Source organism: Gossypium raimondii, chromosome 6, assembly GCF_025698545.1.
Source record: "Gossypium raimondii isolate GPD5lz chromosome 6, ASM2569854v1, whole genome shotgun sequence".
Classification (NCBI taxonomy): Eukaryota; Viridiplantae; Streptophyta; class Magnoliopsida; order Malvales; family Malvaceae; genus Gossypium; species Gossypium raimondii.
Window position 1 is genome coordinate 54206402 of NC_068570.1, and position 14926 is coordinate 54221327.

At 31.0% G+C, this 14926-nt stretch overlaps 1 protein-coding gene across 1 annotated transcript; it reads right to left on the reverse strand.

Annotated features, from left to right (window-relative positions):
• Positions 1–1366: 1366 nt before the first annotated feature.
• On the reverse strand, positions 1367–5932 carry LOC105773896 (cytochrome P450 90A1). Its single transcript, XM_012596091.2, has 8 exons — positions 5357–5932; positions 5050–5199; positions 4664–4918; positions 2389–2475; positions 2219–2297; positions 2002–2108; positions 1781–1914; positions 1367–1696 (listed from the first exon to the last, which is right to left on the reverse strand). The coding sequence occupies exons 1-8, from the start codon at positions 5870–5872 to the stop codon at positions 1606–1608; spliced, it is 1419 nt and encodes a 472-aa protein (XP_012451545.1). The 5' UTR covers positions 5873–5932; the 3' UTR covers positions 1367–1605.
• Between the last annotated feature and the right edge of the window lie 8994 nt (positions 5933–14926).

Sequence of the window (14926 nt, forward strand, 5' to 3'; positions counted from 1 at the left end):
CAAGGACAAGTGATAAGTGATCATACGTAAAACTATAGTTATACTATGGCAAAGTCAAAGTGAAGTACTCAATTTTCCGTAACCGTTCCCTAATTTGATTAAGGATGGTAAGTGACAAATGGGCCCAAATGAATTAAAGTAAATGGATAAGTGGTAGTGTATTTATACCAGGATGATGTTGTTATTTAAGCTAAAGTGATATTTTCATTGCAAAATTGAGAATTTCATAAATGTGTTATTGAATGGTATAATCGATAAACGTTGAGTTAAATGGTAAATACGTATTAGTGTTGAACTTAATGTCATTGAATTGTACGTGAATTAAATGGAAATTGCTAGTGAATTGATTTAAATTGTGAGCATGAGAAGTTGCGAATTGAATGAGATGGAAATGAAACATTGAATTGCATGAGTATGTATCGGGTCTCGTAGGCCCTAATTATTATGATTATATTTGAGGATATATTGTGAAAAGTTATAGAAGCATGTTAATTATTTTGAAAGTTTTAATTTAGATGAAATTTTATAACTCGGTTAAATACGTTTACAAGTGTATGTGTTTTGGTAATGCCTCGTACCCTATTCCGGTGTTGGATACGGGTAAGGGGTGTTACAAAGATTATATTAATTTTAGTACTTTTTATGATTTTTATAGAATTTTAATATGTTTTTTAATTTCAAATATTTTAAATTTGTTTTATTAATTTTATAAAAATATTTTAGAATATTTTAGAATTTTATATTTTTATATTTTTTATATCAATTTTCATAATTTTTATTTTTTTATATTTAATATTTAATATTTTTAATTATTTTTATTGGGAAAATATTAGATTAAACTAGAAGTCGCCATCTGTCAACATCTAATTAGTCCGCCAATTTATTTTGACAGTCAACATGGTTAATGATAAAATTGTTAATGTAGGAGCTTAATTGATTATTTTAGTTAATGATAGAGGCTAAATTGAATATGAATTTAATACATGGGCTTAAGTCACATAATTTAAAAACAACAAAGGTTGTGACATAAATCCTATATATAAACATAGTAAATTGAATTTGACTTTTTTTTGGACTAAAATAATATAAACCTCGACTCGCTTAAGATATTAGAGTATAGGAGGAAGGGTTGTATGAAACTGTGATTTCATGTCATTCTTTATCTCTTTCAATAAGAGAATGACAAATCAAATTTTTTCTCCTAATTTTTCATTCTCCTATTATAAAGAGATAAAATGATATGAAATTACAGTTTCATACAATCCCACCAAATTAAAGAAAAAAATGAATAAATAAAAAAAATTCATTTTTTTATGATTCGATAAAGGAATCAAAATTCAAAGTTTTTGTGTGTTTGTTCTTCAGCTTTGTGCAATGAGAAATTTGGTGAATTTCATTTAAATAAATAGAATTTAGATGCCAACATTTGGGGAATTTTTACAAGTTGGAAATAAGGATCAAAACAATGCCCACTGCATCTCTATTACCTGAACAACATTTTTATCCCACACTTTCAAATCCAGGTAAAATAGTGATCGTAACCCCAACTTTGGAAATGATTACACCTCCACTCCATCTTCTTTACAATGGCTAAGATGCCCAGATTTAACGCCGACGCTGCAGATTGATCGGAAATCGCTTTTGGGTTCGGGTTGTGGGGAAGAAAACTAGCTTATCTTCTTCAGCAGGTACCCAACTGTATCAGAAATATAAACTCAGAATGCAACAAGCTTCTACTTTTTAACTCAAGTTCTAAATAAATAAAACTCGGTTTGATTACCTGAACTGAGTTACAAGGTGGTGTAAGAAGACTGAGATTTCTACTCTAGCAAGCTCATATCCAGGGCACAATCGAGGCCCTCCTCCGAACGGCGTGTAAAAATTCCCGGAACAGCTCGTCCCCAAGTTATTATTCTGTTCAATTTCATCCAACACTTCTTTGTAACTTTCGTCGTGTACCATGAACTATAATGTTGCGTTACATCTTATACTTAAATTTACCTTCCATCTCCATGGATTGAAAGTGCGAGCATCTTTAAAGTGATCATGATCAAGATGTACAGCACGAAACGATGCAAAAACCTTCCAACCCTTTGGAATTGTGTAACCTGGTCGAGTTGAGTTACCAGTAAGCACACAAAAAATGAGTCTAACAGGTTTCGGATTCGAATTCTAACATCTACCCCTCTGTTTCTAGACTAAAATTGTGTTTACTTACCTTTTATGTTGACATCCGTCACCGTTCGTCTAAAAACTCCACTAATAATGTTTGCGACTCGTAGCGTCTCGTTGATAACCTGGAAAAATAGTAATACCAAACCATGGATTAAGCAAGAACAAAAGTGAATATAGGTTTAATCCTTAATTTGAGGACAATGGATTACTTACACATTGAGTGAATGGCATTGACTTATAATCACTCCATTGAAGACCCTCTGAACCGCTTTTCTTCAATCTAATACCGTCATGTTCTTCCTGCCGAATCAAACAAGTTTCGGAATCACTACGTATTTAAACAGAATAGAAATGGAACTCTTACACTTGCAAGCTATTCGAGTTCAATTTTTTTTTTTTTATTTCACTTAGAGTCTAGATATTGAGCGAGCTGGCTCAAGTAATTTATGAGAAATTAATTTTCCTAAACTCGATTACACCCCTAGATGATGGTCCATTGGCCTAAGTGGGTCTCAAGCAATTATGGGCCATATGGTGTTCTCATGAGCCCTAATGCCCTTAAATGGTCCCACGCAAAACTGGTTTAAAGACGATCAAACGGCTAAGATTAAAACCATCACGTCAATTAAGAGAGTCTGTTAAGGGAAAAACACAAAAAAACAAAACAAGCCTAGGAATAAAAAAAGGTTTTGTTTCACTTCCAGGGTAGTGACGTATCTATAACATCATCCAAAAGCTTTACCACCGTCCGATGGTTCTTCCCCTTGAAATCAGTGCCGCTCATTTCCCAACAACTCACCTAGGAACAAGGGTCAAATCGTACACCCTATTGCACACAATAAAAAGTTATAAAATTCCCCAATGACCCAAAAATACCCGTCGGTTTCCAAGCATGGGAGAGGACTTCATGGTCATTTCCTCAGAGACAAAATGTTCAATGAGTTAAAAAAGGTGATCAGAAAGTTCTGAGAAATGGTAAAATTTTCCTTCTTTTTTTTTTTAAAATTTTCTTAATTTCATAAATATATTTTAATTTATTACAGCTTAAGGCGTGCAATTTGGAGAGTAATCATTATGTCCGGTTAGACAAAATTCCCAGTTCCTACTTTGACTTTTGTGTTCTGTTTGTACTTTTTGCCTCTACTTTTGACCTACAACATTAAAACAGAATCCAACCTCTATCATTCATTTTTACGCACCTTTTCCCCCTTGCCTTGTATATATATATATATATGGTAAATATTATTAATTTAAAATTAAAATTAAATAAGTAATATGAAATTACCAATTAGTGTCATTTCAACAAATATTTAAAACATTTGGTTTTATCTACCAGATATTAATTCCCAAATCCCATCTACGTGTGAATGAAGAAAATGAAAAGTCTTAAAAAATGACCAATTTCATCATTATTTTATTTCTTGAGGACCCACTAAAAATATAAATACAACAAACTATGTCTCCTCCTTAAAAGTTTTAAAATAATAAAAATAATTTATATGTAAAGATGTGATATCTTTCTAGTTGACTAATATCTATTTTTTAACAAATTATATTTGTTCTTTTAGAACTATCCATGTCCCAACCCATAAAAGAATAATATGTTTCGACGCACTCGAACTCACATCCTCCTGCACTGATAACAATATTCATACTAATCGAACTAAAACTCAAACGACCAGTTGACTAACATATTTAAAGGCTACCAATAAATTAAAATTTATATAAATAAAAATCTCAACTCATTAAACTTTTTTTAAATAATAAATATGGATAATTTTATATTTTAATTAGATGATGTAATCTAATTCATTAACATATTTAAGTACTATATATATATCAGAGGTTATATAACACCCACAATAAAAAAATTATATAAAATTAATATCAAGGATCAAATCCAAACTTGAAACCACACATTCCTTTTGAGTTTTATTTTAATATGGTAATTTAAGCTATTTAACTAAAATAAATAAATTACAAAATTTTTGAAAATATTAATATCCTTATAATAAAATTCATCGCTTTTAATTTTTTTGATTTTTAATCCTGTACACCTGACTTAATTAAAGGCTTTATAAATAATAAAGATATCAATATACTGAAGTAAAAGTACTATGAAAGTCACTATAAGAAGAGTCAAATTGTATTTTGTCCCGTCGACTAAAAATATGAGTAAATTAATTTTTGTACGGTAGATAAAAAATAAAATAGTCTCTTTTTTTATTAAAAATTCGACCCATTTGCTTTGTTAAAAATTGAGATGACTGATGGAATAATTGTACAATGATATGTAGCGTGTCACGTATACCTCATGGTGAGACATATGAATCAATTTTTAATAGTAGGAACGAATGAATTTTTTAATAAAAAATGCTCATTTTTTCTAGCAGAAGCCAAATTCAATTTAAGTACGGATCTCCATTCTACTTTTACTGTGCATAGAATATAAAATTATAAAAAAAATAAAGATAATAAAACAAATTACCTTGAGTTGAGCCAAAGCAAGAGGGGTCTGAGTCAAGAATTTGACAGCAAGAGTCATGATAGTTGAAGTAGTTTCATAGCCAGCAACAAGCAAAGCAACCATGAAATCTACAATTTGTTCATTTGAAAGTTGGTCTTCTTCCCATTCCCCTCCTAATAATGCTCCCAACATATCGTTCTTCCTTTCACCCTTTTCATACTCTTCTCTTCTTTCCTTTACTATCTTGCTCAATGCTCCCGCCACTTCCCTTCTTGCCTTCAAATTAATTTCATAATTTTTTAATTTATTATTTGTATTCGACATTTTGGTGTATAATATGAAAAAATATCTTAATCTTGTATACTCGTATTTGGATATGGAAAAAGATACAGAGTGAGTTTGCTTACTTTGATGGCACGACGGTAGGTGGCGGAAAAGAGAGGCAAAGGAACGGTGAAAAAGCCTTCGATAACAAGAACGTAATGTTTTCTTAAACTCTCACTCCATTCACCAGGATCGAAACTCATTAGCTGCTTCACCGCTAATTCAAATGTTATCTATTAAAAAAGAAAAGAAAAGAAAATTTAATAATCACTGGGTGTTGATGTGGGGTGTGGCAATGAAATGATTGTGAGTCACCAACAACGCCATCTTTGATTCAGAACTGAGTCGACTCAGTCCCAGTCCGACTAATGATTTGTTATTTCTTTTTACCTTCTTGGCCGCTTCCATGAGGAGGATACGGTCGGTCCAGGAATCCAAGTTCAGCCGGATTAACCGGTCTATGTCAACCAAAAGTTGATCTTTGATAATTGACGAGTTGGCGAAACTCATGGTCAAAGAATGCATTCTTTTGTGAAGGTTTCCTTTCATCAAAAGCAAAGAATGTTTCCCCAGCAAATTCGAAATCGAACCGGGGTAGCTACACTCGAACAGCTTCCCTTCGTTTTGTAAGATGAACCGGTTCGTCTCCGGATCGGCGGAAAACACAGTCGGCTCACCGAACACGTGGGTCGTAAATACTGAACCGTGCCGTTTCGCCCTTTCATCAATAAACGGCTCGGGGTTTTCGGTCTTGTAAGCAGATATAAGCTGTAAAGTCTCCCCGACGAAAGGTAAACCCAAGTTTCCCGGCGGTAGACGGAGGAGCCGGAGACGATAAGCACGGAGGAGGAGGAAGATGACGGCGGAGATGAGAAGGATGGAAAGATAGTGAACAAAGATAGCCATGGAAGAAGCTTTTGATTCTTTTTTTTTTTGCTTTATCGTTTTTGAATATAAATATAAAGAGATATGGGAATTGGGAAGTTTATAAAGGAAGTGTGTGGCTTAGTTAGCAGCACACGAGGGGTATCTGTTAAGAATATAAGGAAGGGGGTGAAATGAAAGATAACAAATCTTGGGGGATAAAATTGGTAAGAAACTTGTCAGCCAGGTGTAAACCATATAATTTATTTATGGACTGGGTTGCGACCCCGCGGGTAGTCCGATGTTTCCGATTATAATTTAAAAAGGTATAATTTTTTATTTGACCCTCAAACTTTATAAAAATTCATTTAGCCATTCATTTAATTTTTTTTAATATCTTTTAATCCTTAAACTTGCATTATTTGTCAGATCACCCCAAAATTAATGAAAAAAATTAACATTTGTTAACTTTTGTAACATCTCGAAATCTGGGGTTAGAAGTTTTGAGGTTTGTGGTTAGGGTCAGTGAGTAGGTTGAATGTTTGGGTTCAGTTTCGCATTTTAATGTTAGAATGGGTTTGCTGGTCTAGTAGTTAGTCATGTGTTAGTGTATTTTTGGGTCTCGTGTTCGAATCCCTATGAGTGTTTTTTGATATTTGTTTGTTTTTATGTTATTTTATTTTATTTTTAAAATAGAAAATAAGTTTCACGTTATTCATTTTTTTCTTTTTCTTCCCCATTGTTCCTCTTTTTCTGTCCTTTTCAATTTCAATTTCGTTTGTTCTTGCTTCTTCTGTTTTACACAATTTTTATTTATCATTCCGTCAAAGGAGATTGCTCTTGTGTGTTTCGTGTTATCGAATGTGAGTCAGAATAGTCTTATGAAGGCGAAACGATTAATCTTTGTTGTTTGTGATTCCAATTTAAGGTGCATTTTCGAAACTATTGATTTTAAGTGTTGAGTTATTGATGAATTGCATGATATTCTACATATTTCGGTACATTTTTGGATTTCCAAAGGATGGGGATCGATTCGGTGTCAAAAACACGAATTTCAGGCTATTTCGGTGTGGTTTCGTGACCACACGGGCGTGTGCCCCACATGGGTGGCTCACACGATCGTGCAAAATTAGGAATTAGGGTTTTTGGGCAAATCTTGGTACCACACGGCCTAACCGCACGGACATGTGTACCCACACGGGCGTGTGAGATCTCCACACGACCGTGTCTCCTCTGCTATTTATTTTTGACATTTTTGGACAGTGAGTTACACGAGCTGCTCACATGGGCGTGTGCGGCCCTCACACGGGCATGTGTGGCCTTCACATGGGCGTGTAGACCCCAACACGACTTGGGCACTTCCACATGGCCGAGGCACACGACCATGTTGCCCTATTTTGCAAAATTTTTGTTTTGAGTCATAAACTGTCTATTTTATGTTTCTGTGTAATCCGACCTTCGTTCAAGCCTCGATAAGTGTGTTCAGGACTCGATTTAGGTTAGTTCGTGTATATATATACGTTTATGGGCTTCAATTTTAATTCTCGTTTATGTGATGAATAAGTATGAGTTTATTATTATTGTCGTAACTGAATATTAGAATACAAGTGTAATCAAATCTGAATTTGTTCAACTGGAAATGTTAATGTCCGTTTCTATATGTTGTCTGCGTACTGTGTGCATTGTTGCATAACATGAAAATTTTGGGATCTGGTTATGAAGAGAAGGAATACAGACTTAGCAGTTTTAGCTATGATACTTTTGTATAGCGGTTTACTACACTATCCTATACGTATATAAGCTCAGCTGTATACAGTTACTCAAGTGGCATAGTTCCACGTTGTGGTGTGTTGGGTGGATGAACCTATTATGGTTCTATGTGGTATGCATGGTGGACGGGTCTACCATAGCCCTTATGTGGTGTGCTGGATGGACGAAGTGGTGTTTGGTTGGTGGGGTGGGATTTTGACTTGTGCACCCGTTCACATCTGAATATACGTCTGTTTGTCAGAACATTTTGTCTGTTTGTGTGAACTTTTGGTTATTGACAATATAGTTAATGTCATATAATATGTTCTGATTAGTGCATATGATTGAAATATCATCTTTGTGGTTTGATACTATATTTGACTTACCGATTGAGACTTTCGTAAGTGATATTATTATACACATGCTTGTCTGAAGTATTTATTGCGTCATTCCGTCTTTTTCCATCTGTTCATGTTTCGGACTCACATTGAGCCCGCGTAGCTCATCTCTGTAGTGTCTTTCCTTTCAGGTACTTTCCGTGTTTTGGAGCTAGACTCGGCATACCGGAGGTCTCAGAAAGATATGGTTTGATTCGGTTTAAGTAGAATCTCATAAGTTTTATACGGGTAATTTTAAGTCGGTTTGTAAAACAATTATATAAACTATGGTGTAAGTTTTTATGTTGGACTTTCGTAAGGTGTTATTTGGACTGAACTTTAGAAACTGTGGATTTTCTTTCCGAATGTTTGACGCTGGTTTAATATTGTTTCAAACATAATGAACAAAAATGTTTTCTTGGTTTGAATTAAAGTTTTTGTTTCCGCCACTTTTGGTGGCCAATGTAACCTCCAGGATTCGGTCTAAACTTCTAGGCCGAGTTTTGAGGCGTTACAACTTTGCTGGCATGACAAACACATGGATTGCCACGTGAATGCCATGTTAGCAACTAATTAATTTTTTAAAATTTAAAAAATTCAAAAAATATTAAAAAAATATTATTTAAAAAGTACAATTTTTTTAAAAATTTTAATTTTAAAAAATAATTAATTGCTAACATGACATGCACATGAATTGTCACATTAGCAAAGTTAGCAACTATTAACTTTTCCATCCATTTTGGTTAGCAACTATTAACTTTTCCATCCATTTTGGGGTGATTTTGACAAACAATGCAAGTTTAAGGCAGGGGCGAAGCCAGGAGGGCTGGTAGGAGCCCAGCCCCCTAAAATAGAAAATTTTATATTTAGGCCACTTTATAATTTATAAAATTTTAAGTTAGTAATGGTAAAATTGCACTTTACCTCCCAAAATGATAAAATTTTGACTTAATCCTTTCAAAATTATGAAGATATAGGCTATTAAAATGGTGAAATTGTAATGTAGGACTAAAATAACATTTTTATAATGTAGAATGGTCAAATATGTCATTATGCCTTTAAAAGCCAATAAAATCATTTTAAAATTTTATATTAATATTTATATAGAGGCTAAATTAATACAAGCAGTCTAAAATTTAATTGTTTTAATAATTTCTTTTATATTTTTATACTTGAATAAGTCTCTAAATTCATAATTTAATAAAATCTTAATCTTTAACTTATATTAAAATGATATAATGATAAATTTAGCCATCAACGTTTACATCGTTCATCAATTTGACACTATTTTTTTAGCTAAATTTGACCATTAATATTTTAAAAAGGGTTAAATCATTTTTAACAGAAATTCGCTAGTTTTATGAAAATGCTGACTAAAAACATTAATTTTTTAATGATGTTGGCGTGACAACTGCTGTGGTAGTTCATGTGTACTTCATGCCAACACAACACTATTTTTCTTATATGTCACGTCAACAAATAATTTAAAATTTATAAAAAATGAAAAAAATACATGAAATTAAAAAATAGCATAAAGTCCACATGGATTGTCATGCGGGTTGCCATATTTAAAAATTTAACGTCATACAATAATTGTTAAATTCATTAAATTAAGTTTTGTAATTGTCATGTCGGCTTATTATTTTCACATATAACTCACTAAAAATCCATTTAATGGATTAATGACTATTATTTGCATCAAAACTGAAATTTTAAAATTTGAAAAGTATAAGAACTTAAAATAATTCAAATAGAAAATATTGACTAAATCTATAATTGTACGCATAGTACAAAACTAATAATTGAATTAAACCAAATATATTTAACTACTACTATTACTACCTAGAGGTGTCCATGGGCTGGGCCGCCCGCCCGAAATATGGGAGGGTTCGGGTAAAAATATAAGCCCGAAATATGGGTTTGGGTAAAAAAATGAGGCCCGTTTAGAAAACGGGCCCGGCCTCGGGCACCACTCTTTTGGCCCCGGGCCCGACCCGACCCGACCCAAATTTAATAAATATATATATTTTGTTTTTATTTTTTAATTTTAAAATATTTTTAAAATACTTTTATTTTTATTTTCTTTATTTTTAAAATATTTTTTTGGTGTTTATTAAAAAATGGGCCGAGCCAGGCCGGGCTCGGGCTTAGGATTTTATTCCCGGGTCGGGCCTAGACAAAATTTCAGGCCCATATTTCGGGCCGGTCTGGGCCCGGGCCTAGGAGGCGGGCCAAAATTTTTTCTGGGCTCGACTCGAACCTGGCCCGACCCGGCCCATGGACACCTCTATTACTACCGTTTGAGTCAAGACTAAAATATCAAAATTTGAAAAGTATAGAGATTAAAATTGACCGATTCAAAAAGCACATGGATTGAAATCTGCAAATTTCATAACGCTCAAGGACTAATAGCAGAATTTACCCAAAACTAAAATTTTAAGACTTAAAATTACTACTTTATTAGTTAATTTAGGATCATGTATTAAGATTTACTACATATATCAAATAATATTTTGGTATGTAATTAGACAAATTGTTGTAATTATAAATTATGGATTTATTTAAGAGCAAGAGGAAAATGATGTTCTAAAACCTCATTTTCTTATTAGTCTTGTCACTATCAAATCTTATAAAACTCACCATAAATTGGAATTTAAAATGGAAGGTAGAGTTGAATTATTCATGCAATTATATTTATAAAAAATTCCAACATCTCAATAATTCACAATAATTTCACAAAGAGAAAAGGGAAGGAAAGTATATATAATTGCGAATTCAGAAAATATTAGAATAAAATTGTATATTTTATTATTGTAAAAATATAATTTTATTATTTTAATAGTTTATATTTTTATAATTTTTAAAGGATTAAATTAAAATTTTGTTATTTTGGGAACCAAACTATAATTTTACCATTACTAATTTAAAATTTTATAAATTATAAAATACTAAAAAGAACAAGTTTTCATTTTAAGGAGGCCGGAGCCCTGTCAGTCCTCCTAACTCTAGCCCTACACATATATGAATCAAGTTATCCATCTTTTAAAAGATTTTTAATATCCTTCTATCTTGATTCTATTGAAATAAATTAAAGTGGATGGTTGAATTCGTAATTAAAAAGAGCAATAGTAACCTTCACCCTTGGTTGAATATATTGTACTTTTAAAGGGAGGACTCAAATTCAAATATTGGGGACGATATTATTAAACACGCCTGTTTAACCCTTAAACTTTTAAAATTTTATATTGATCCCAATATGAAATTTATGCCCCATGGGACATGAGCCATAACTACCTTTATACACGCTTTCCAGTCTCTTTTACATTTTGCCACCCCAACCTTCCTCCCATGATGCATGTGTTCTTTTGGCCCACCATGAACCTACTAGAAATATAAAGCAATCCTAACTTCATCATCATTATATTTTTAATAAAATATTATTTCAAAAAGTTATTAAAAAGATGTAAGTTGATTTTATTTCTTTGTTTATAGTTTAAATTTTAAATATAAGTTCGGTGCTTCGTCACCTTAATTGTTTATTAAATTTAAAGGATTTTATGATTATAAGAATATTATAGGTATAGCATTATGCGTTAAGTTTAACACTTAAAAAAAAGTTAAATCCTGCTATTAGTCCCTGTATTTAGCAAAAGCTATGACTTTTATTTGGTGATTTTTAGTCCCTGCACTTTCCAAAATTTTAAAATTTTAGTCCTACAAAATAACAATTGTTAAACTCATTAAGTAGCGTTCTGCTAATTCCAGAATCCGATACACCAGACATATTATCATATATGTAATGTAATGTTAACTTATTATTTCCACATATTACTCATTAAAAATCCAATTAATAGATTACAAATTGTCATTTGCGTTAAGACTGAAATTTCAAAATCCGAGAAGTATAGGGACTTAGAATAATCTAATTAGAGAAAATGGTCAAAATCTACAAATGTACACTTAGTACAAGATTAATAATTGAATTTAACCAAACAAATTTAATCATTATCGCTTGGTCAAGACTAAAATTTCAAAAGTTGAACGGTACATGAACTAAAATTTATCAATTTAAAAAATACAGAACTACAATTGATCAAATAAAAGTACACGAGCTAAATCCATAGTTTTTACAAAATACAGGAACTAATAATATGATTTAATCTTAAAAAAGATCATAGTTGTCTTAACAAAGCAAAAATGCTTCAATTCTTTAAAAATATATTAATTGATTAAATAGAATGCCATTATTCCTCCACATTATCCTAAATAAAAAAAATAAGGGAAGCCGAAAGCTAGGTTTTTTTTCGTTAATTATTTAATTTATGCAATTATCCATAAATTATCATCACTTACAAACAATTAGTTTTATATTTTATTTATAACTTTCTATTTGTTTAACATGTGCAAGATTTAATTAGTTTATAAACTTTTTATTCGAACAATATTTATTTAATATAATTATTATATATATATATATATATTAAAGTAATATTATTAATTTTGATCCATGTGATATAAAAGGTGGATGATAGCATCTTGATTCATAGGGCCCATGAAAGGACTATAAGTATGGGTGTTCAGCTTTTTTTTGTCTTACGTTACAATTTTACTATCACCGCTATTTTTACACTAATAACAGATAAACACATCGCCCATCTAAACTCACCCTAAGCCCTCTACCCTGTACACAAACCGATAGAATAATGATCTCTATGTATGAACTCACTATTTTGTTTATATATACATATTAAAAATGCCTAGTATAAGATAGAAATTTTTTTAGAGAGTGAAAATTGAATTATAAATTTTTGAGGTATCAATGTTGGTAAGTGGGTATATCCTATATTGGTTAAGTATAGGCTATTAAGAGGGTTTTTATATAGCTTTACTTCTTACTCTTATTGAGTAATTGGGTTATAAAAAAATTATTATTTTTTAAAAAATACTTTCTTTAAAATAATTTTATTTTTTCTCATTTTTGATTGTTACGAAAAATTTGAAATGGTTGACTATTGCGCACGGAAATAGTGGGTCAATTTCAAAACTTACCTTGCATTTTTATTCTTTTGCCCTTGCATATTTACTATTTACCCTTCCTCTACTAGTATAAATAGAGGGTTGTTTTTTTCATTTTCACAAAAAAAAAAAAGAGAAGAAAAGCACCACAATCAACAACTCTTTTCTCCCTCGCCTCTTTTTCATTTCCTTCTAAACTCTACCATTCTTTCCTTAAATTGCATTACAGAAAATTCTATTTAAGAGTTTGAGTTTTAATTTGGATCGATTGTAATTCCTCCAAACTTTCTTGGGAATTAATCCTACTGCGATTTCTTAATGAAGAGCAATATCAATTGAGTTCCACCTACTTTATTCGCGTGTACAAATATCGAAGCACTGTTTTAACGTTGCGGGACAATTTTCAGTACATGATTACATCGATAAGGGTGAAATCGTTTCTAAGGCAGTGGTTTTTCCACGACGTAGTAAATTTTTGATCTCTTAATTCTTGATTTATTTTTCTAGTCAGTGCTAACAAATTTGTTTTGCAGTAGCCCAGTTTCCAACAATCAAAATATAAATTTATCATTTATTTTGAAGAGATTAAATAGATTTTTTTTTATTTTTTAAGGCCCAAAACATAATTTTACCCTATATTGTTTATAATTTGATTATCTTTAAGAGATCAGAACAATAATTTTACATGTTTTAGGAGAACTAGGATCCCTGCCTGCCCCTTTATATTCACTTACTACTTATCACAATCATTGAAAACTTTAAACATATAAATAAAATAATATGTTGATTACATTGGCTTGAACAATTAGACAAAATTTGACATAAGCTAAACATGATACTCTACTCTCATAATTCTCAATTGTGTTTAAACATGGTGATAGATAGTTTAGATTTGTATATCACATTTTTTTTATTTTTTCATATTCAGATAATATTTAAATTTTATATGTTACAATTATTATTTGTCATGATTTGATATGTATAAAAATATTTATTTTAGATATTTATTATTATATATATATATATATATATAATAGATTTAGATATTCAAATATTTCAACTTAAACAAATTGTTCACTTTACTTCTAAAATATTAATTTTAAAAATTGTTTATATATATAATTTGAATATTAAACATAAAGAGATAAATTTAATTCAAATTTAAATATTAATATGAATAATAAAACTATTCTAATTTTAAAATTCAAAACATAAATATCAGTCCTTTAGTCCCTTCAATTATGACCACTGTAATATCAAAATTACATTTTAACTCTCTAAAAAATTTATAATTCTAATTTCAACCTTCCAATTTTTTTTGGTTAATGTTTCCCATGATCATATAAGCTATTATTATACTATTTATCTTAAATAAATTAAGATTTTCTTCCCCCTTGAAAACAAGTGAGAAAACTTTTATAGTTAAGTTATTAGCGGAATTAGAAAACTTTGTAAACAGTTAATTGAGTCTTAACTCAATTAGTGTGGGTATTGTTGCCAATACAGGAGAACGTGGTTTAAATGCGCTGAAGCGCATTATCCTCTTATTTATGAATTGGAGAAAGACTATGGATAGTTCTAAACATTACGTCAAATAAAACATATATTATCAGAACCTATATTTAAATCATTAAAAAAAAAAAAACCTTGTAAACATGAAATTGGTTTGAATGGAACTAGGTAGGTTTGTTGATCTGAGACAGATTAGGAAGCCCTTTCCTGAATTCCTGGGATTTGGACAGACTTCCCCTTTGTTTAATTAACTAAACCATAATTATTATTTGTTTAATTAGCAAAACTGTTGCTGGATTTTGTGACAAATCCAAAGCCCAAATTCGAGGAGATTGCGCTGCCATCACATCCTATAGATTTTTTTCTCTATTAATTTATTACTCCAAATTCCAAAATGGATAATATTGCTTCATAGGTATGCTAATGAATCTTAGTTATGTCA